Genomic DNA, 24,593 nt, shown 5'->3' on the forward strand with positions numbered 1-24,593 from the left:
GAAACTTCCGATTACATTACATTGCTCTTTGAATATTCACATATTTAAAACTTGAATGTGTTGCCAGTTGTGAATCCATAAATTACAGGAACAACAGCTAAATGTTTGGGACTGATAAAGTGAAAAAAAAAAATATATAAAAAGTTAATAATTGTAATTACAAAAAAAATTAAAAATGTTTTACCATGATAACAGGTTTCTGCTGGCTCTCTGTCATTTCGTTAATTCATTCATTCATTCATTCATTCATTAGAGGGAAACCCCCGAAGCAGATAGGCAGGTGGTGCTGGGGAGGTGGAGGTCTAGAAAGAGAACTTGCATAGCATGTAGCGTAGTGTATTCGTTTGATGCTTCGAGGTTATATGATAATGAATACTTGAAAACGTAAGATAAACATTACGTTTAATAAACCAATCTGAACGTGATTACCCAGATAGCAGACCGATGTCGATTCAACGTTGATTTTTAGTTGTAAAGGTTAGTATCAATCATCAATCAAATTTCAACGTTGAATCAACTTCAGAACGTTATTACACCGAAAATAAAACATCGATTCAACATTGAAATGCGGTTGAATGGCGTGTCTGACGTTGATTCAACGTTAATTCGATGAGCAAAACGATGTTGTTTCAATGTCACGAGAAACGTTGTTTCCACATTGATTCGATGTCAGTTTGCTATCTGGGTAGAGTTTCATGGCTGAACTATATATATAAATATATATATATTTATATAGGCTATATGTTGTTACATTTTTTAAGCAGACAACTATCTATGTGGCTGAAACTATGGTTGTCACTGCAAATTTCTGTCAGGCAGTGAAATGATAGCATATTGTGAATGATAAACTGAACAACACAATAATTTATAAATTAAATTAATAATTTCTTTCTATCATGACTAAGAGGGTTGCCGTCCAATAACGAAATATAAAATAAGCTATCACATCTTGCAAACTAAAACAACGTGAGTGGCCCAGAGTTTATCAATTCACAACTTTACTCCCAAACACCCTCAGGGAGGTTAGTGCATCACGCAGCTGTGTTGACATCTCCTTAACACTTTCCATCCGCTCCAATAAATTAGAGCGGCAACAAATATAAACAATTCGCATTTATTTTACTTCCCGGATTGGTTCAACAACCTCGGTGTCTATCAGGAAATGCGATAATGTGTGATAATATTATGTGGAGGAGTGGACAGTGGCGAGGCGACTTTAAATGGGCTGAGCTGAGGGGAGGGAGCGCGTGAGGTAGAGTCTCTCAGCTCGCGCTCATCTTCAGTCAGTCCATCGCGCGCTTGTTCACTGTCCACAAGAGCACTGCAACAGCAACTGCTGGTAGACTAGAATCTTACTAATAGTCGTATTAAAAGGAGGAAAACGCCGAGACTTCTGACATCTCTTTTGTATTTTTGGAGTCGTATACAACTATTTAAAGCAACATGTGGATTTACAAAATTTTGCTATGTGTGGCTGTTTTGGTTTACTCAGGTAAGTTGTTTTCAGTTAGAGAAGCTTCTTTATAGGTATCATGTTTGATGGTTTGCGGTAATACCTGCATCATGTTTTTACAGTAATAGCTGCATCATGTTTAACAGTAATATCAGCAACTGTAGTAAAAGGTTCCAGGGCTGAATATGGCATGGCTATTTTTTTGGAGATGCCCACTATCTTCGCGAGCTTACAGGATGCTATTTAAGGGTCATTCCTAATTGGTGCCTTTTGGGCTTCGACAGATTAACATATAGCCTAAGTATCTTTGTTTCATGAAAGGAACATATTGAAGTTTTTGAAAGTCGTCATACAGATTAAGCTCAATGATGTATTGTTACATTTACATATAGAAAACTTTTAAACCAAATCAGTTGGCTGACACAAATGTTCACCCTGTTATTTTCAAATCAACAACAGCCTAATTGACTCATAAACCTTGTTGTGTACAATTTTTGTGGGTGAATTTAGAGGTTTGTCACACAATCTTTTATTTCATAAAACATATTATATATATAATATATTATTAAATAAAAACGTGTCATTTCACATGCTTATATTGTATTGTTTTACATGGTTACAACGTGTAGGCTATATATACTTCATAATTGTTGATAATATTACTATGAGAATGTACATATTTATGTAAGCATGTTAATTTCTACTGCATTGTCAAGATATTGAAAGTCTGAATGAAATCTAAATTTACTCTATTTACTTTGGTTGCGCACATCACTAGATTTGTGGTGAACAATATCCCATGCAAGTTAATTTACAGAAAAAAAAAAGTCAAAATTGGATAATTTTTTTCCACTCCTCTGTTGATGTCAGTTTGTCTTCTTGGGCAGAACATTATTAATTAAACACTCCCCTTCAAGCCAAGGAGGAGGTGCACTAAAATCAAGCCCCTCCCTTTATTTATTTTTTCTCACTCAATATTACTTTTCCTTCGGAAATATGCCTCAATATTAAAGTAAAGTTGGTCACAACTTCTGTTTCACATGGACTTTAAACAATATGAAACAAAGTGTTCTTTTACAGAATATTAGCATGGCTGTGATTTGGCCATGCTAATAGTATGCAGACCAGTAGCATGGTTGTGAATGTGATGTTGCAACAGCTCTTTATGTTTCAGATAAAAATTTGTTATTTTGCATATTTTTCTCTGAGAAGAAAAGCTCTTTCAAAAGAAGCCAAATCACAAACTCTGATTTGAAACCCCACAAAAACAGACAAGCAGAGATGCAAACAGTAAAACATTCCATTGCTGTTTAACTGTATATCAGCACTATTGGAACTGGTTCAGCCAATCAAATTGATGACCAATGCTAAATATACTGTAAATGAGCGTGCTACATACAATTGTATCCTCAGATTAAACGTCAATCATTATTTCATTTTAACTAATCTCTTAAATTGCTATTTTTTAATAAAGTTATCTAAATGCATTGCGCATGCAGTGCATGACTCAAATTACACATGTATCAAAATCGTCACAGTTCCCAAACAATGTATTCAATTTCACTACGGAAAACTTCACAGATGTTGACATTCATGGTGAGTGGCCTGTTTTTTCCCAAAACATCTGGATAAATGAGTCACCGACAGTGTGCGTCGAGCCGAAGTGAGAGATTAAGTGTTAGAGTGTGGCACTATGAAACTCTTCTTCTGAAATCAAAACCGCTTCATTGCGCAAAGCATATTAATTATTCCGAGTTTAGTCATTTTGTTTCTAATCTGCAATGTGATCTGTGACATTGAAGAATCAATGTGGCCTGTTAGTTGTTTTGAGTTTAGATCATAGCGTTTATTGATTTTACAGCAATACATTCTGTATAATGAGGAATAAAACCTTTGTTTAGATGTACTGAGTCATTCAGTCATCATGTGAATTAGCCTGTTATGCATGCATTAGAATATATAGGCCTATATTATGCATTTGTTATGCTTTACTTCCATCAAACTACTATGGCTACTTTGATATTGTATAAACATGGTCATGATATAATATTATGAGATGACCCTGAGTGTTGTGCACTGAGAAACTGGCAATCTTGTTGCTTGTTGTTCCATAAGGACTCGTTTTCTTTTGATATTCAGAGCTAGTCAAGGGCTGGAGTCTTTTCTAAGAGCATGACTGTTGGCTTTGGGTCAGTTTTCGAGCTTAGATGGAGAGTAATGTTCCTTGTTTGGTTTACTATCAGTATTGAGGGCTTGTTTCACAACCAAAAACATGTCTGATCTTACAATGTGGTTTGTGGCTGTGAAATTGGTGCTTTCTAACCATGTGCTTGACAGATAACTCACTTCTTATGACTGCAGCTGGCATGTATGGGCTCTTCTGGTGGTTTTAGAAGGTTTGGTGCTGCACACTTGAATCAGAGCCAGTTTCACAATCCTCTCCGCTACTTCACCAAAGCAGACTGGGATTGATGCCTTTGCATCATGTTATACACTCAGAAATAATCTTGAAATAAACTGAAAGCCCTAGCAAAAAGCCGATGTGTTGCTTCACTGCCACTGCAAATGATCCAGGATGCCCATGGAGGATCGTAACTGACCCACAATTGAGTAGTCGATTAGTAACCTCACTAGTAGGTTGTTGCAGTTCTCAAATAATCGAGATGCAACTTCTCAGTGAGCTTTAGCATGCTAACAGTCACACTGGTAAAGTTTAGTCTGATCAGAGTCGCGTGGACGTGAGGCCATATACATTACAGAAGGTTTCTCTAAAAGGAAAGTTCCCCAAAAAGTGAAAACCGTGTCATCATTTACTCACCCTCATGTATTTCTAAATCTCTGACGATTTTGTTCTGTGGAACACAAAAGGAATTTTTGAAAAACTGTATTTGTTTGTATGTTTATTTATTTATTTTGCCAATGCAATGAAAGTCACAGTACGTTTGTCAGAATATCTTCTATGTTCTGCATGTAAAAAATAAACGCACTCAGGTTTAAAATAACTTGAAGGTGAGTATTATTATTATTATTATTATTTTTTTTTTTGGCGAATTATTCCTTTAACACATAGTTGACTAGTTATTCATACATCCAACTGTCTAGTCGATTATGAAAACATGTAGATTTTCCCATTCTTGCTGTGATCTAAGCAGGTTGTTGAAATACAATTTCGTCATCCTAGTTCCTTTTTTTGCTCCATATTTTCTATTCTATTTTATGGCCACTCTGCTCTCTCCTATGAGGTTTATGATCAGCCTTAACTGAAAAAGAGGAAGAAAATAACGTACCATCTGTCATGAAATTCATGTTAGGATTCGACTTACTGCTTCTCCCCATCCTAACATGTATGCTCTGTGTGGCAGAAACTAAGAGGCATGCTCTGCAAGACTACCAGAAGACTGATGCCGTGCGCTTGGCCACGCCACCTGATGTGTCCTACATGTCCAAAGGCCGCAAGATGAGCGTGGGAAAGTGTGCACGTCGCTGTAGCCGCAACAGGAAGCTTCAGTTCACCTGCAGGTACAGAGGTCAACAAAGGTCAAAGCACAGAGACACCCCACCTTACGCGTAATCATAAACAGCCAAACCAGGAGTGTCTAAATAAAAGAAGCACACTCCCAAATTATTGTTTCCAAACACGCTGATTTGAAATAGCATTGGATTTGCTAATTGTGTACAACACAGCCAGAGAGGAAGCAGCTGGAATCAGTGGAAATCGAACATCAGCAGTCCCAGTATTTCCTATTTTGACGTTTCAGGTCGATGACCTCTGGTTACTTCTGCATAGAAAAAAAAAATTCAGCTCTTAGTAGATAGAAATTGCATAAGCTTGCATGACATGTGATATTTAGCTCTTGCAATGCTTTCATTAATTTTTTTGGAGGCATCACCTGACTTCAAAATACATAAATTGAACAACAGCAGCAATTGTATGCATTGCTCTACATGATAATAATATCTATTGATGATATTACGTGTCTCAATTCACGGTTAACAATCATAATTTTGATTTCCATAGTCTTGTTTTCATATGCTTAACATAATTTAATATGATTAACATCTGCCATGTCTCTTTGCAGAGCATTCAGCTTTGATCAGAAAAGTGCAAAGTGTCATTTACTGTCATACGACAGCCTCACGATTGGTGTCCGCATGGAGAATGACTTCAACTTCGACCTATATGAAAAGAAAGGTAAACTGCTTTATTGCCACTAGATTTGACATCATTAAGACCAGGAATGCACAATATACCAACTATATGCAACTACATGTCAACTAGTCTCGCGTAGCCAGACCTTCAGACTGACGGCTGAAGGTCTGGAATTCATAGCAGCTTTCTTTGGCCAAGGCCTGCCCATGAGGCCGTTTGACCGACATGTCAAACAACCAATTACAGTTTGTTTCGTTCAGCGTCACGTTTCGGGGCGTTAATGTCCCCACAACAACAGACCGGCGTGCAACAAGTCTCCGCTTAGTGCATCAAACAAAACTCCTGGACATCTCTTAAAGAGTCTATGCCGTGAACCTCGCATACTTTTGAGAATCCTACGTTTAGCTGATCTTGATAAATGCTCATTGTCACTCATGTAAACACAATGTAAACACAACAGTTTTTCTTCCGCAATCACACGTCTGCGCTTTTTTTCCCGGCGGACAGAAAATAAACGCGACACTCGCGCCCCCCGGAAATCCGATAAAATTCAACCAATCAGATGACGACTTCGACATTCCTGAAGTGTTTCCAGTTAAGTGTACCATATGCATCAGATGTTTAGCCAACGTTCCGTGGGCGTGACGTCTGAGGCTGAGACTACATGTCAACTAACTCTCCTTAGAGTATTAGTATACTGTAGACTGTTATAGAGTGTTAGGTTAGGGGATGAATTTGACTGGTACTTTTAAAGTTACTTATAGTCAGTAGAATGTCTATTGCAGGACCATCAAAATAAAGTGTTGGCAGATATTAACCAGGAAGTCTACTAATACTCTGATGAGAGTTAGTTGACATGTAGTTGTAAAGTTACTTACAGTATAGTTAGTAGAATGTCTAAAGGGGACCATCAAAATAAAGTATTACTGAGCAAGGTAATTTCACTGCTTTTTCGTTCCCAATTCAAAAAACTATATTAATTTTATATACCAGGTTTAAAAAGTACTCAACGGTTTTAAATCATATTCACTGTGCATTTCTTTTTTTTTTTATGTCTAATGTCCCTTCCATAATGTGACATTTTAGATTGGCACTTCAGTTTAGATGCTTTTCAAACGAAGCCAAAACAGTCAAGCATAAAATATCAACTACATGATCCCACCAAAATGTGTGATTTGATACATTTTTTAAACCCTTTTAAATCTCAATACCAATACATCTAGAGTTAAAGCTTATGCTGGTATGATCTTCCACCGAGGGGTTTCATAATATGAAGAGCTGTTCTTAAAACTTAGCCAAGTATTGGATTCTTAAGGATTAATTAAGTTTCAGTGTGAATAAATGTGAGATCTGTGTCCATGTGATGATGACACACTCATGCAACAAACACACACACTATCCAGTATCCACCATCATGATGAGGATGACACAGCAAAATAAATCTCACTCTATGTCCCTGGAAATAAATACCCCTCTGTTCACTTCTTCTTCTTATAATACTGCAGATTGTCTGAAGTATAAAACACTTGCATTTAAGACTTGACATTTATCGAATCAACTCGTGTTTATGTAGCACTTTCCCCCAAAACACAAAGATCAGGCTGGGATTTCTGTTGACTTTGCGTGTCTATATGTATTACTGCTGACAATAAAGTGCAAAAGGGACATTTAGAGACTTTTAGCAAGCTTGGTTCAAAACTTTATTTGAACCTTTTTTGAAAGAAATTAATACTTTTATTCAGCAAGTGTACATTAAATTGATAAAAAAGTAACAGTAAAGACATTTACAAAATACTTTTATTTCAAATAACTTTATATAACTTTCTATTCAAAGAATCCTGTAAAAAACAACTATTCAACACAACTATTAAGTATACTATTAAGCAACTATTAAACCCATTCCTATGGAAGCCCATTCCCGCCACATAAGAAAAAGTCTAAATTATGACTAACTAAATCAAAATTATGACTTTAAAAGTCATAGTGAAGTTGTTCAATGAAAGCTGGCACCTCCTTTCAAGAGTGCGTTTGCTCAAAGCTATTTCATGCCGTTCTGCTTCTCAGGCAAGAATTACATCATTTAAATTCATTAAATTCATTAAATCTAAAACACTCCTAATGTGTTCACAATTCAGCAAGTCATAATTTCGATTTAGTTATGTCATAATTTTGAATCGACTTTTTAATCTCATAATCAAATGTATGGAAGCCCATTCCCGCCACATAAAAAAAAAAAATAGAAAAGTCAAAATTATGACTTACTAAATCGAAATTGACATACCAAGTCAATATTATGACAAACTATACCGAAATTGTGAGATTCAAAAATTGGAATTATGAATTGTGAACACATTAGGAGTATTTAAAACATGGTTTTAGCTAGTAATGATGAAATTCTTGCCTTATAAGCAGAACGGCATGGAATAGCTTTGAGCAAACGCACTCTTGAAAGGATTTTAAGCAAGAACAAAACGGATGTGGCTGCATGAGGTGGCAGCTTTCATTGAACAACTTCACTATGACTTTTGGAGTCATCAATTTGATTTAGCAAGTCGTCATTTCGACTTTTTATGTCATAATTTCGACATTGTTAATGCTCATTTTTTTTCTTATGTGGTGGGAATTGGCTTCCATAATTAAGCTGTGATGATAATAAGAAATGTTTATTGAGCACCAAATTAGAAATTAGCATATTATAATCATTTCTGAAGGATCAAGTGACACTGAAGACTGGAATAATGGCTGCTGAACATTCATGTTTACCATCACAGAAATGATTTACATAGTAGATAATAGGTTTGTCTTAAAAATGTCACAAAAAAGTTTTTGTTTGGTGAAAACGAATGAGAAATTTGCTTCCAGAGAACCCGTGTCACACATAAAGATTGTTGCATAACCTCAGGTGTGTCTGTATGCCCGGTGTCTTATAGACTTCATGAGAGAATGCATCATTGGCAATGGACTCAACTACAAAGGAAAGAGATCAGTGACCAGGAGTGGAGTCCAGTGCCAACTCTGGAATTCCAAAACACCACATGAACACAAGTAAGTGCTTACTCACTCTCTTGACTTCCCATTTTTGGTTCGGTCTCTCTCTACGGGCGGTTAAACTCAATTACCCACTATGTGCATTTTTGTGGCTATCCAAAGTCTTGTGGAGAGCAGATAGCGGTTAACATCTCCTAGGTATGTTTCAGTTTACTTATTTATGCACATATTACACTACTAAATAGCTAATGGCAAAACAGACTCGATGGGTTATAAAAATCCCCCATTAGCCTCTAATGATGATGAATGTGCAAGTTTATGTGTGCTGTCTTACTGGCTTTGATTCGCGAGAGGGTTCTCGCTGAGTCTAAGTGTGACAGTAAGTGCAACTCGATGATTCTCAGAAGTGGAGCGCCGTTAGAGACAATTAGGTCAATGGAATGCCAACACACAGCCAGTAGGTTCAAACAATTGCTTCCGTTCTTGCATGGCCAAAAATAGACGTTTGTGTACAGTTATTCCCATGTGTAAATATTCAATGTAAGTTTACCCAAAATATACATTTTTGTATACATTAACATCTAAAAATAAACATTAAGAAGCCAGATGCAGCCTGGAACTGATGTCATGTTTAGAGGATTTGAGGGGTTGTGCATAAGTAGGAGTTTGACAGAAAGCAGCACAAGGCTAAGGTAAGATACCTAATGCAGAACACGTCTTTGATACAAGTTCATTACTGCTGCAGGAATTCATTAGGGACACCACATGGTGCTTTCGGTTTACTTCCTGTACAGCAAGTCGATACGATAGATCTGCCCTATTTTTGGTAGCAGCCCCGTCTAAAAGTTTCATGCACATACTTTTATTTTTTAATCCTGAAAATGTGATTACCTTTCAGAAACCTTGACCCCACCACCAACTTCCCAACTCTGGATATCTCCCTCTCTCTCCTATTTTTCCTTTAGCTTTTTTATCTCTCTAATGAACATCAGCTCAGTTTTAAAGCCAGCTTTTGATATGCTTGCCTCTGAAACATCACAGGCATGTTTTATCGGCTCAAGAAGCCAATGGACCTGAACGTTTTGAAATACCGAACAGACCTGTAGGTCAGCTAATTTGTCTCAGATTGCGTTCTTATCTGTATTCATCAATCATTTTGAACATGGCTAATTTGTGTTGCGAATTACACAAAAGATAATTACCGTTTGGCTTAAGGCAATGATTTATTAATGGTTTACAAATATAGGCAAGGGTAAAATACTTTTTGCAACTATTTGCATATTCTTGTAGCAGCATCTCAGAGTTTTAGATCTATGTACACCTAAATAAATAAATAGTAACTTTGAGAAATAGGTTTAAAATGATGAGCACTTACAGTAGATGAAGATTCTATTCATATTGGTGGCCCAACAAAAGCTGTTCTATATGGGGTGTCACCACATAATGGTGGTCACCATGTCACATGACTAGCCATATACTACTAATCCATTGGATTTAGATACTTTTGGTTTTTAGAATAAATGGATTATTGGATGACAAAAAAGTCTGTAAATGTAGTGTGTAGTTGCTTTGTAGTGATGGTGGTGCTTTCAGAGCTTTCAAATAACCAAGAATAAACCCTCTAAAACAACAACGTCATAATAAGAGTAGCCTGTGTAGTTTTTGACCTTCTCTGGCCAAAAGATTTATACTACCCCATTTTCTTGCCAAAATCATTATTTGTCTACATGCATTTGATGTTTTAAGGTCAAACCTCTGTACTTTTTCCATATGTGAAAAAAATGAAGAGGTAACAATTTCCCCTGGGCTAAATATAAGTTATTGCAACTCAATGAAATGTAGAATATGCCATTTTAAGTAATGCAAATATAGTAATGCGATACTTCTGTGATCTTCTGACACCCAATAAACGTCTTAGCTCAGTTGTGGTGATGTTTCTTTATTCAGTAAAACTAAGCAGCTAATAATTGCATAGTATTGTTGACGTCACTATATGACTGGTTTAATATGATCATCAATCTTCACTCTATACAGCTAAAATTTGGAATTTGGAACAATTTTGCTTGTGTGTATGATTTTATAAACATCACCTCTGTTTCTGTCCTCACTCCATCAGTTTCTTACCCCAGAGGCATAAGCACCGAGATCTACGGGATAATTTATGTCGTAACCCAGACAACACCACAACAGGTCCTTGGTGCTTTACCACGGACCCCAGAATACGCCACCAGGACTGCAGTATCCCACAATGCTCGGAGGGTGAGTTCAAGACCAGCACTTTTTAGCATGGGGACTGGGGATTTTCGTCAATAGGAGATCACATCGAGTTGCATGCATAAAGAGGTTTTCTGCAGAGATAGTGATCAGGCTAACAAAGAGAGCCTCTTGTCTATTCTAATAGTTGCATGGTGAAATATGTCCGGGAGGGTTTGTTAATAAATTAGTTTCCCGTAATCAAAAACACACACAAACACACGCAAAGAAGGAAAATCATGCTTTCATGAGAGTGGCTGATATTAACATCTGTTTCTACTACAGAAATCTGCTCCTTATACTGTGTGTACTGTACAACTAATAACAGGACTTTGAGAGATGACTCTAGCTGAGGTGACCTCCGTCTGCTGTGATATTTGGTTTTGGTCCTACAGTGACTAAGCTTTTTACTAAGTACTGTAATAATTACATGTTGCTTTAACCTTTGATCGTATTAAATCTGTTAGAAGCTGCAACGTACCCCTGGGGATAAATGCAAGGCCTAATGGGTGGTATGTCTGCCTAGTAAATTGAAGCGTCAGATGATTTATTTTTTAGACATTCTAAGGGTCACACGTGGCTCCGTAATTGCTTGTCTTCTTGATAAATATAAGAATCCCTGCAGTCGTTAATTGTTAATGATTAGCCTATGCATAGTTAACATGCGCACTAATTTACTACCATAGATCTGCCACGGTTCTTCGTTCTTCTAACCGTTCAATATGACAACAAGGGTTGAACCCTGTTGAGTTATCCTCTACAAGCATGCTAATGTCGCTCAGCTGGGGTCTTTTTGGGCCTCGTCTTGGTTAACATTCTTACCAGGAATTCTCCTTATCCATAGTGGAATGTATGACGTGTAATGGAGAAATTTACCGTGGACCCATGGACCACACGGAGAGCGGCCTGGAGTGCCAGCGCTGGGACCTTGAGGAACCACATAAACACCTTTTCCACCCTAAAAGGTACGAGACCCACCAGAAAGTGCAAACAGTAAGGGACGACATCAATCAGACTGTCTTCAGGTCATGATTTTCAGTCAATATGAGAAGTCTTGCCAATTTGGCAAAAATCCCTTTCGTTCGCCCTGTATTGGTGATTCCTCAAATCAGGCAGTTGGTTGCAAAAAGGTGGGCAATTACTTTTCTAAATGATCAAAAATTATGTTTTTCATTAAAAGGTGAAAAAAATCCATAGACTAACATTGAAGGAAGAACAAGAGGAATGTAGATTATAATGGAGACTTGGGGGTGGTCTGTTTTGAGTTAAGACATAGAAACCTTCTGGAACTCCCTAGCAACGCACTAACAACCACACAGAATACCTTAGCAAGAACATAGCAACACCCTCGAAACCACTCAGGACACTTTAGCATATTGGTGGTGAGTTTTTCTGGATTTTGTAAAACTTTAGTTGATGGTCAGATCATTTTTGAAGATTCAAAGAAAGGAATCAGATATCAGTTGATAATATTATGCTGAAGAAATCTGGGGTCATAAGTGGATAATTTGCCCCATGCTATTGAAAGGTACTGTGGAAAACAAATCAGCTATGCTTTAATCTGTCTGAAATCACAATGTGAGCAGGCATTTTAAAGTGATGGCAAACAGCAGTCATGAAAAATTACACTTTGTTTTGGAAAACATTATTCTTTACGGTTTCATAATTTCTTTGGACCATGCTTATGTTGGACAAAAATAAGTTCCCTGCACATCTTTTCTCAATTACAAATCTATTTTGTTTAGCATAGCAACTAAAACAGTTGACCACATTGCTACCTGATGTATAGTACATGTATGCACTTTTCGGCCAACAAATGGCCTTTTTGTTTTGTATGACCTTCCCAGTGCCCTAGTTACATCTTTACTAGTTCTGGGAAACAACAATATCGTTAATCTTGAAATAAATGTCTGTTTGGTTTGTTTGAATACTCTCCCTTCAGAGTCTCTAAACACACAAAGTCTTTTTTTTTTATATCTCAGATTGCATGCATGGAAAATGCTCTTGACGTTATCCTAATCCGGAATGGCATTTGTGAGGAACTTTTAAAAATATTTGATAAATCAATAAATTGTTTTCCCACTTGACCTCATGGGAACTGGGCCATGCCCCGTTTGATATAAATCACTAAATCAAATGACTGCTTTGTGTGAACCTACCAAAGAGGCAAATTGTCTATGATGTCTTAAGCCTTTTTTTGTTTGTTTTAGAAGCAGTTATAAAAACCCATTGAACACCACAAGGCAGACTACATGACCAGTCTGCAACATAAAGTTTCACATTGTAGCCAACTTTAGTGTAAATATAACACTATAAATCAGTCATATATTAATTTATTTACTTTAAGTTATTAAAAAAAATGTGTTATTAGAAAAAAAACATTGGAAATGGCATGCACACCTACTAGGGGTGTGAAGAGACACTTATCTCACAAGACGAGACGAGACACCAGATTGGGTTCACGAGAACAAGATGAGACGAGTTTTTTGCACAGTATTTGATAGAAATCCTCAATGACAAAATTCATGACTGGAAAAATAGTCTGCAGGTGCATTTTGAAATGTTTTAACTAATAATCTTGTAATTATTGTAATTTCAGTTCTATTTTACAATATACAAGCACTGTAAAATGTTTTGCCACAAACTCTAATTATTTGATTTTCTCCTGTATGATTTCACACGAGTCTCTTCAGAACTTTACATTAATGATGAGCTTCCAGAACTTCTGATTGAGGCTGTGTGTGACCTCCTAATTGAACTCCCTTTCAAAAATTAAACGTAGAAATAAAAACAGTATAAATAACAAGAATAAATAACAGTCTTATTAAGTGCAACCATAATCAAAGTACTCTCTCAGTATTCAAGTGCAAACAAAGACCAAAAAGAGACCAGAGCCACAACTACACAGTCCAGAGATAGGTTTGATATTTTGAGACAGCAACCTTATTTGTGTGCATCAGGGAGCTCGTGTTTTACTTTCACTTTCAAATTTGCGATCGCACTTACTCTGTGAATGGGGAGCGGCGGTGCTGAGTGTGCAATCTACAAGATAAGGCATTTATCAGACGTTTAGGCTTCACTTCCCGTGAAGGCAAAGCTGAATTTTCAGTTTCACATGATCTTTCAGAAATCATTGTAATATGCTGATTTGGTGCTCGAGAAACATTTCTTATCACATTTGAAAACAGATGAGCTGCTTAATATTTAATATTTGATAATAATATATATTATTATTATAGAACCGTGATCATTTTTTTCATGTTTCTTTGATGAATAGAAAGTTCAAAAGAACAGTGTTTATTTGAAATATAAATATTCTTTATCATTATAAATTCCTTTACTGTCACTTTTTTTTTTACAGTTTAATGTGTCTTTGCTGAAAAAAAATATAAATTTCTTTTTATAAAAAAAATATCGCCCGTCAAAATTGTGACTTGTGTGTCTTTAAGTGTGTGCAGGGCAACAGGCTTCTGTCTTGTGTGCTGCAGTACCAGAAGCAAAGAGCATGTTATGTATTTTCTGGATGTTATTACAATTTTATCCTGGCCATAAATCAAAGTTGCTGTAGAACTGGGATGGTTGATATGTGGCGTGTTAAGTGTGTTCGTTTTGCCCTTCTTATGACAGGTACCCCGATAAAGGTCTAAAGGACAACTACTGCAGGAACCCAGACGGGCGCCAGAGACCCTGGTGTTTCACCACCGATCCGAGCACTCCATGGGAGTACTGTAACATCAAACAGTGCGGTGAGTCCTATGTGTAAGATGAAGAGACAGAGGAGAACAAAAAAGAAGCCAGAGACAAAAAAAAAAAAGAATGAAAAGAGGCAGAGTTTGCCAAATTTACAACTTCCTCTTCCTGTAGCCCGGGCTCCCCTCTCGTTTGGGACCCTCACAGGAATGTTGTTTGTAACCGGGAGAAGAGAGAGAGGAGGGTCCACCAATAAAACCCTCTCTTCTCTCTTTCTCTTTCCTCAGCTCTTGCCCTGTCTTTTCAGGACCGTGCCTCCGTGTTTATTTTTCCTCATCAGCGCAGTAGAGTGTTCCCTTATCTGCATGAGAGAAATGTGCTTGAGTTTCAAGTGCTATGTAAACCTTCCACGCTAAAGACAAAACACGCGTGTGGGTTTCAACCCCCAGCGCGCTCAAACACACAAGCTCGCAAGCGTCCAAAAACCTATTATTATAATGACACCCCCCCTCCTCCTCATCGCACTGCCTCCGTTTATTTTCATTAGCAATGCAACGGCATGTTGGTTCAAGTAGGAAGCGAGACAAAAACTCAGGCGTCCGACGCTCAGGCATTTTACCCTTATAGACCGAACCACGGGGGGCGCTTTTGTTTTTCAGAGCAGTTTGGCAAGCCCTCCATCATAACCTCAGATTCTCAAAGATCATCATCCTGGGAGACACTTTTCACCATGCTCTTTTCTATTTGCATCTCAATAAGCAGCTAAACAGAGTTAAACCGTATCTCACTTCCCACCTGTGGGAATCATGATAGACGCATCTGCTTTTACATGAAGTGGATTTCATCCTCTTGCAGAAAGAGCGCCACCGTTAACAAGACTATTTGATCCTCTATAAAGCTAAACATGCTTTTAAAAATACCATGCTCCTTTGCAGTAAACACAGCAAGACTTTAAGGCACAGAGCAACTCATTGTTTCCAATTGCTTGACCTTTGCATTTGTCTTCATGCCATTACACACCACTGCCTGAGTTAGCATTCTTTGGCGCAATAAAAATGCTAACCTATCAATGAATGAATAGATTAACATCACATACGCTGGGATCCACTGTATAACTCTTCAAATTCTGACAGTGTATTGAACGCATTTAAGAGTTTGACTTTTTATTAGCAGGACGTGGCCTATTTTCCCCATACTGGTAGCCTCATTAGCAGGTTATTGGAGGTAAACATAATAACTCTGTCTCTAATGAGCGTAATATATTGCAATGAGATGCATGGACAAAAACAATATATCATTCATGAAACGCTTGCGTTTTACCCTAAAAAAAGCTCTGTAGGCTACTGTTTTAGCATTCGTCACAGACTCAGTGACTGCTTTGACTCATTCAGGAAGCATCTCTCTCTGTTAAGCTGGACAAAGCTGTTGTTATTCCTCCCTGAAGCAGCGCTGTCTTAACAGTTAATGGTGAATCAACGATTCAGTGTTCATCATGCCTAAGGAGTGATATTATGCCTCATTCTCTCACTCCCTTTGTCTTTCTGTTTATGTTTTTCACCGTTTACTCAGATTCAGACAACGGCGGTGACGTTGACAACACAACAACTTGTTTCCGTGGACGCGGAGAGGGTTATCGTGGAACGGTTGGCATCACCCCCGAGGGAGTGACCTGTCAGAGATGGGACGCACAGTTTCCCCATCGACACTTTTATACTCCACAGAATTATCGTTGCAAGTAAGAAAATGCTCCTAAAACTTTATTCATTATGTATTTATATATTGTTCAAATACTGTATGTGTTGGCTCATATTAAACAAAATATATGCCATTTTGTCAAAATAAATAATAATAATAATACAATAAAATAGTTTTAAATTGTACAAGTACATTTGGGCATCACAACATTACAATGTATATTATGAAAAAATATGAATATAATTTATTTTATTTTTATAATAATTTTATATATTTTTGTATTCATTTAATATTAATTTTAAGATGCATGCACAGTTAAATAGCCAATATCAACTAATACATATCTATTATCAACCTGAATTATACTGTATGTATATACACTGAATGTACGGTAACCAGTTCTGATGTATTGTACATCCCCCAAAAATAAATATGTTCACCAGGTATGCTGGTTTTATCAGCAGCAGGGCTTTCTGCCAGGTTCTGTCATCAGGAACACCTGAATGTTTCCTCTCCCAGATTCTTATCTGTCATCATACTGGTTTATATGTTCAAGAAATGCAGATAATTCGTCAAAATCTGCAGTTTTAAGCTCAATCGCAGTCTGTTCAACATATGCTCTGTAACGGTAACATGTGTGATGTGTATGTATACGTATATGATTAAAAGTACTTGTCGGCACGGCAGGGATCTCCGGGAGAACTACTGTAGGAATCCTGATGGACGTCATCTCCCATGGTGCTTCACGACTGATCCCAATGTACCTGTGGCGTTCTGCACGAACATTCCTCGCTGTGGAGTTCCAACCTCTGAACCTGAAGGTGAGAGTCATTCACAATATTTGTCTGATATTTATTAGAAAGTTTGACGTTTGACGTATATATATATAAAACTTTTGAAAAAGTAACATGTTATGTTATCCAGTCTGTACTGGGTAACACAAAGTACAAATCAAAGATGTACTGTATTAACTGTATAAACAGAAAAGTCATTAGTGTCTGTTTGACACACACAATCGGGTTTAAAATCGGGTCACATTATTGTACATGAATTCTTACAGATTAATCTGAGCTCAGACTGGGACATTGATATACATATAATTCTATGTAAAATATCAGCATAAATCCATTATTATCCGAAAATCCATGGGGAAATGTATCTTTTTATTGAAATTTAAGGCATATTAATTTTAATTGGAACATTAATTTCAATATTTCAGTGGATTCAAAATATATATATATATATATTTAATCATCTTGTAAAAACACTGTGGCAGCTGTAGCTTATTGGTAGAGAGGATCTCAAGTCGGTCACTGTCACAATGTCCTTGACCAGAGACATTTAACCCTTGAATTGCTTCTGAAGTACCGTGACATGTCTGACCCTGGTTTTGCCACGTCTGTGGATGTGTATTTCTGTGCTGGTGACTGTGAGTTATGCAAGAGCGAAAATTCCAGTACGCCAGGCGAGTTTACAGACAGTGACCATAAAACCTATTACACTTATTTGCTTTTTTAAGAAACATGTTTATAATCTACCGGCTTGATCTTGTTTTCCATGATGTTATGGCTGGCATACTTCCAACTTTGTTTCGCTGGCTGGGTAAAAAAAAAAAAAGCAATAACTTTTGAAGTCATGCCTTCTTTGCATATCAAAACGACCCTCAAAAAACGCCCTTGCCTTTGTTCTTATTAATCCTCCCCAGCAAGACATAATATCTATATAATTTCGTTTCATGATGCTCAAGAATGCCGTAGCTCTTTCTCCCTCCCCTTCTTTCTCTTTCATTTGCTCTTTCTTGGCTGTCTTGGCATCGGTACACAGTGGTCCCTGTAGTCCGATCTCCACGGCCACTAATGGGGGTTGTTTGAAACATGTGCAGGGAGCAGGAGCCGCAGTGTGGGAATGAGACAGCATGAGTCAAGCATTAATCACTGCTGACAGCTTCGTGTGACTGGCAGGGCCCAGGAGATGCTTCATAGAAGGACTCGCACAAGCGCTGATGTTAAGATCGATTTAGCTGGCGTTCCAATTGAGGCCGTTGGGATGAGCTCGACTTTTGTGGTGCGCTGGGAGCCTTGCTGTATTTCCATAAGCAGTGTGTTTCCACAAACCTGCTGTGTTTCTTTAAGCACTTTGGCTTGCAGAGTTTGATAATCATTTTAGGTTAACGGTGTTTGATTAAAGGCAGAGCTCTCATTGGGATAATTAAAACATCTATATTTGATCATGCTGAATTGCATTTATCTTTCACTTTTTGCATATTGTGCATATATTTAGAGGTGCTTGCTAATACTATTACTTGTACTTAGCTAAGTGGGTTAAGAAAAGTGCACCTACATTTTTTTTTCTCTGTGTAAATTGTTTATACGGTTTGTCTATCTTTTATCTCTTTCTAAATATGTTTATTAATTGGTTTCTCAATGTTCCTGCAATGAAAATAGCCTTAGTTGCTGCTGTGGCATAAAACAAACAAATTAATAAAATCTTCCTTGTTACTTATTCCACAATGTTTGTGCTACGGACATGTTGCAATTGTTAACTAGAAATATGTTTTAAAAATGTTTTCTGTAATTTAAGTTTTATACTAAGAAATTGAACTTGAAAACCCTAAATGAAAAGTAGAAATGTTTCCATGGCAATTAGGTTGATGTACTAAAATGTGCCTACTTAAACTAAAACTGAAGTAAAAATGTATTTAAGTTCTGAAAAATTACAGAAGCACATAACAAAATGACTAATGTTTAAACTAAAATAAAAATAAAAATAAAAAAGGAAGATATAGAAATAAAAGTATATATATATTATAAATATTATAAGAATATAAATAATAGTAAACACTTGTGGCCAGTTGTGGAAAAATTGGGATTTTACTTTTCTGAGTAGAAGTAGTATTTAAGTTTATTGCCATATCAGCATCACCTGCTTTTACATGACAGATACATACAAACATTTAACAACATAAATATTACTTTTCTGAGCAATTTGATGTATAGTTTTTTGCTTGAAAATGATAAGCGTTTTGATTGCAAGCACCACTCACATTTTCTTAAGAAAATGTAAAATATCTTGTTGCCTACAATGACTGCACGCTCCATTTTTTATTAATCTCCGCATCTCATGATTTTTCTCATTTTTGTTATTTCAGAGTGTTATACGGGCATTGGTGACACGTACAATGGCAAACGGGCAAAAACTCGTTCAGGCATCCCCTGCTCTCCATGGAAAGACCACAGTGAAAGGTAAAAGCTGGCCATACATGTCTAGACTGCAAAATAAACGTAAAGCTGACATGTATATTTAAAGTTGTCTCTGCATATTAATCTGTGAGAAAATATTTGAATTTTTTTGGTTACAAAAAAAAATCCCCTCAGCTTTAAACTGAATAAATTACAGACTCAGATTTAGACAGAAGAAATTGATTGTTTATAGTCTTTTGATATGAGCACACAATTTTCTCTATGAATTTTATAGTCTAGTATTAAGCAGAACCATAATTTAAAGTGATACAGCGCATAGTTTCAGTCATGGACATTCACTCAGTTTCCATGGAAACCAAACTAGGTCCACAACTTGCAATGCAGGATCTCAAGGACAATCCCATGATGTCTTTGTGCTGCTTTGCAAGGTGAACAACTCCATTTAGTCATTAGGTTCAAGGGTCAACCGCAGCAAGTTGTCGTTAAATTGGTGAGAGTGAATAAACGAGACAGATGCTTTGTGAAATATCTCATGTTTTTTTATATGTAAACAGACAAGCATATGGAGCTATCAAATATGCATGCACAGTTTTAGTTACAGCCATACTGGAGTGTTAAATATGGTTTATGTTCCTGCCAGGTGCGGTCTGTTTCCTCTAATGCAGTTATGGTTTTGCCTGTGCTTAATGTGAATTGGCACAGTTTTCAGGGAGCGTGTGTGTGTAAGTCTCAGAGGAGTTGAACAATCGCTTCCACAACAGGCCTGTGTTGTTTCTGCCATCCACACTCACCCTGAGATGTGTGGCGTTAAATAACTTCCCTGTTTTATGAACAAGTTCCAGTTCAAAGGTCAGCCTTTCCAGAACCACCGCCTGCTCATTGATGCAAAGCGCAGGGATTGTCAGGTTTTTGTTTGTCTTCGTTGAAAAAATAAGTCCCTCACAGTTTTCCGAGGAAGAAAAACACGTTTTAGTGGAGGACCCCCATTCTGAAGATCTCTAATTGATAGTAAACGTGGACCAGTTGGGGTGACTCAATTCCCAAAAAATTACAGGCAGGCCAACCCAGCTGGAACGAGATTCTTTAGAGCCACCCTCTGACCCCTTTCCTCACCTTAACCCCTCACCAGGAACACATCAAAGCCAATCGACTCCTTTATTTGGCCCGCAGCCTGTGAGCCGCCACGGCCCGGTTGCAAAGGTCACTGCCGGGCAGGCATTAGGCATAGATTGTTTACATTGTGCGAACCCTAGAGTAACACAGCAAGAAGATCATTGGTGTTATGCATATTTGTGCTCTTCGTTGTAGCACCTTTGGACTCTGGTGAACTTTTGGAGAATCGTAGCATCTTTACATCTGTGAAACTTCCTGAATCTGACTGATAATGTGGAAAAGCTTAGGGAAACATGTCATGAGTAATGCACAAGCTAAATACTTCACCTTGCCTCCTGAGAGGAGCTCTACACAGCTGGGGCTTAAGATGAGGAAGACGTTTCTTTGGACAATTTTCTTAAGTGGTTATAGATGTATTGTCTTGTTACAAACACCGCATAGATGGTTTGATTAGTGTTAAATGACTTTGTGTGTGCCTGAATGATGCACCTGTTTTGAATGTTTATATGTAGACATGTAATGTTAATTTTCACTCGTAACACTTTTCTTTTAAACCTGCACATGTTCTGAAAATGTCCTGAGTTGTAATGATGAGGTTTGTTTTCATTCTCAGTAACGAAAGAGAAGTGGACTTGCTGACGGCTGAACAGGCGGGGAACTTCTGCAGAAACCCAGACAAGGACAAACACGGCCCGTGGTGTTATACCAACAGCTCATCCATCCCGTGGGACTACTGCTCTCTCAAACCCTGTGAGTGAGCAACGCACGTCTGTACTGACATTACAAACTGATTGAGACCTTTGGGTTCACTAAAAGTGCTACTTGAAACATGAAGAGAAGAACACAGACTGAGGAATAGGGGGCTGATGTAAACCACTGACCTCAAAAAGCGAAATGCTACAAAAGCTATAGTATTTTGTGATGCTGCATTAGATTTTCTGTATTTTATTCATTTTGAACAGTCTACCTCGTCATACAATAATCGGAGGTAGGAGCAGAACTTAAAAATGTACAAAAGTAACAATACAAAATGTAAATTGTTACTTTTACTTCACTAAATTTTGAAAAGCAAACTATTTTTTAATCAGACACACTCCCAAGACCATTTTTATTTATGACTGCAACCACTGACACAACTCACTCACTGATTTGATTGTAGTTGTTCTTTAGTTATCTACGGTTTAAAATATTTTCTAATGATCTTTGAAGCAACCTTTATTCCTAACAAGGCTGCATTTAAACTGTTTTCCATTTTACTGTCTAAAAATAGATAGCATGTCAGTTTTTTGTCATAATTGGGGTTTCATTCATTATTATTCTACAACATCTTGTCTATCATCTCTGAATACATCTTGAGAAAATTCACTAGTTTAGTGCAGAAAAAGTTATGGTTATCAGAAGTCGGCTGATCGCTATGATTTTCAAGAACGGAATTTTGAGAAAAACAAGTTTAATTAACCGTCACGTCCTGCTAGCGGGACGACTGGCGCTCTTTTTTTATTGCCTTTTTTTTCATATCAGATATTTTAGTAATCATTATAGATTAGGAAGGCTATCATTCGAAAGCTTACAAACTCAAAATTCATCCTGTGAAAACTGTTTTGAAATTTAATCGTTCGCGGCGAGCAAGACCTTTTAAGCGAGCAGCTACTTCAGACTACGTTGTTCTCTTGTGCTCCGCTCCGCATCACACGATAACGTTGGATAAAAATAAATAAATAAAAACGTTTAGGATAGAAAGAATAGAAAGTTCAAAATAACAGCATTTATTTCATAAATGTTAAATATTTTCATTATAAATGTCTTTACTGCCACTTTTGATCAATTTAATGCATCCCTCCCTGCTGAATAAAATAAAAAAATATTATTGAACTTGAACTCACTGACCCCAAACTTCTTCAGTAGTGTAATTAATTCATTCACTGAATCAGTTGGAGTAGTTATGGAGTTAAGAACTCGCTCATAGCATTTAACAGCTCTCACACATTTGATGAAGTTTAATCAACGTTGCTAACTTTCTCTTGAGTTTTTCACTCTTAATAAAGTATGACTATTGAGTTATTTATACAATACAGACAAAAACCATATTTTTGACCATTATGTACCCACATTGCTGTATCGTATGTGCCTTCCTGTTGACTTGCGCTCTCATCACTGACACCGCAGACTTGTGTTGAGCGTGTAGGCCATGTGTTATGAATCTACATGCGGCACATCAATCACTCACCCACACGTGCGCACACACTTTCCACAGAGGCTTCAGTTTAATTAAAGAGTGTAAAGTCCAGGTGGCTCGGACTGTCAGCACTCCCTCTGTCTCTGTCACACTCACACTCACATGTATAAGTTAAGTTTCAGTGCTGTGCAGGTCTAACCGGTCCCACATGCTGGACCAAGACTAGTCCTGTGCTAAAGACCTCACACACACTTTCACTCAAATTATACTCTAAACAGCCATCACACTGGTGACCATTTCTTCTTTTCATTTCTCATGCCTATTCATTGCTTAGAACAAAAATAAGCTTCCTGTTCCTTTTCCTTCCTTTTTAGGTGAGCCCTCACATAACAATCTGCCACAAAAAGGTAATCACATCCTTCAAATGTTGTTAGGCTATGCAATTTTCCAGCTGATATTCTTTCGTTTCAGATGACATTAGAAAGATTATTTCATAAACACTTTTATGCATTTGAATGTTTTTCTGTATTCTGACAAACTCATGTGCCCCCTCTCATTTTGTCTTTTCATTTCTCTTCACAGATGAGGTTACAAAGACATCATGTTTTGTTCACAAGCAGGTGAGAATTGTCGGTGGCGGGCCCGTCCCGATTAAAGAAGGCAGTTGGATGGTCAGCATACAGAGAGGGTAAGCAATTTGCAAAACATGTCGGTAGTTTGAAATAATATAATTTACAAACACGGTGGTGTTCTAAGAATTGGTAACTCAAGACTATAATCCATGTGTATTTATTGAAAGGTAAAGAATGAGCATGTGATTTTGTAAGACTTCATTGATTATAAAGCTTTTTTTTTATGTCCTGCTTAAAAGGATATAATGTAACAACAACAACAACACAAATTCATAAAGAAATAAGAAAATAAATTATCATAAATAGACTTTTATTATTTTAAATATATAAAAGGTTTGTTGTTATGATTATTTTTATGTCTACTACTCTGAGTGGAGTCATGACAATGGCATTTGCTGTTGATATGACATAAAAAAGAAAGAAAGAAAGAACTAAAAATAGCAGTGCACCATTAACATTACTATTAATGTTACTGTTGTAACAAACCCCTAAATGTAAGTATTAAACGTGAGCACAGAATTAATCTTTTAGAATTATATGTTTACTGATTTATTAATGTGTGATACTTTTTACGTTTTTCCAATATATTTAGAGTAAGCTACAGTAATATTACAACGAACGTGAACAGTATTCACTTTCAATATATCATACAATAAATATACACATTTTCTGTTTTCTTTTTAAAAAAGCCCATTGCAGGCAGATCAAATTCCCTCCAAATAAAGTGCAGTTGTCCATGAAGTCAGTGTTCGCACAGCTTCTCAGAAGTAAAGCCCTGAGCTGTCATGTTTTATAATGTGAGAGAGTCATGTTGGAGATGCGTCACTGTCTTGTGTCTCTCGGTCTCTTCAGGAGCACTCACTGGTGCGGAGGTTCTCTGGTCAGGGAGGAGTGGGTGCTGACAGACAGACAGTGCTTCTCGTCATGGTAATTATCTCCAGCCTTGCTGCACAGTCACCGTCATGCCCTGCCCGTGACCTCTGGATTCTCAGGGTCACGAGGTCAATGATCAGCGGGCTTCCAGGATTTGTCTCGTGCATGTAACTCAACAAATCAAAGCTGCGGATGTTTTTAGAACATGCATCTCTTGGCATGAGATATCCATTTATCTATGTATCCACAAAAGAATTTTCATTATAATGGAGTCATTTTATGGAGAATCAAGCTTAGCTTGATCTTTTTGAGATAAAAACAGTCCATTTTACAATGAAAACATACTGTAACATCATGCCAAGTACCAAAA

General features: G+C 37.2%; 1 protein-coding gene across 1 annotated transcript in view; it reads left to right on the plus strand.

The window, feature by feature from the left end:
• The first annotated feature begins 1,281 nt into the window (after positions 1-1,281).
• hgfb (hepatocyte growth factor b) overlaps positions 1,282-24,593 on the plus strand; it is a 29,468-nt gene continuing 6,156 nt past the window's right edge. The window contains exons 1-14 of the mRNA XM_079622016.1: positions 1,282-1,492; positions 4,816-4,972; positions 5,533-5,645; positions 8,534-8,648; positions 10,708-10,850; positions 11,689-11,809; positions 14,472-14,590; positions 16,104-16,269; positions 16,917-17,050; positions 19,378-19,471; positions 21,156-21,292; positions 23,093-23,125; positions 23,301-23,406; positions 24,203-24,277. Coding sequence (XP_079478142.1) covers positions 1,444-1,492; positions 4,816-4,972; positions 5,533-5,645; positions 8,534-8,648; positions 10,708-10,850; positions 11,689-11,809; positions 14,472-14,590; positions 16,104-16,269; positions 16,917-17,050; positions 19,378-19,471; positions 21,156-21,292; positions 23,093-23,125; positions 23,301-23,406; positions 24,203-24,277 — 1,562 coding nt within the window. The 5' untranslated portion in view covers positions 1,282-1,443. The remainder of the gene's footprint in view (positions 1,493-4,815; positions 4,973-5,532; positions 5,646-8,533; positions 8,649-10,707; positions 10,851-11,688; positions 11,810-14,471; positions 14,591-16,103; positions 16,270-16,916; positions 17,051-19,377; positions 19,472-21,155; positions 21,293-23,092; positions 23,126-23,300; positions 23,407-24,202; positions 24,278-24,593) is intronic.

Source organism: Phoxinus phoxinus, assembly GCF_949152265.1.
Source record: "Phoxinus phoxinus genome assembly, chromosome: 8".
In the NCBI taxonomy this organism is placed as follows: domain Eukaryota; kingdom Metazoa; phylum Chordata; class Actinopteri; order Cypriniformes; family Leuciscidae; genus Phoxinus; species Phoxinus phoxinus.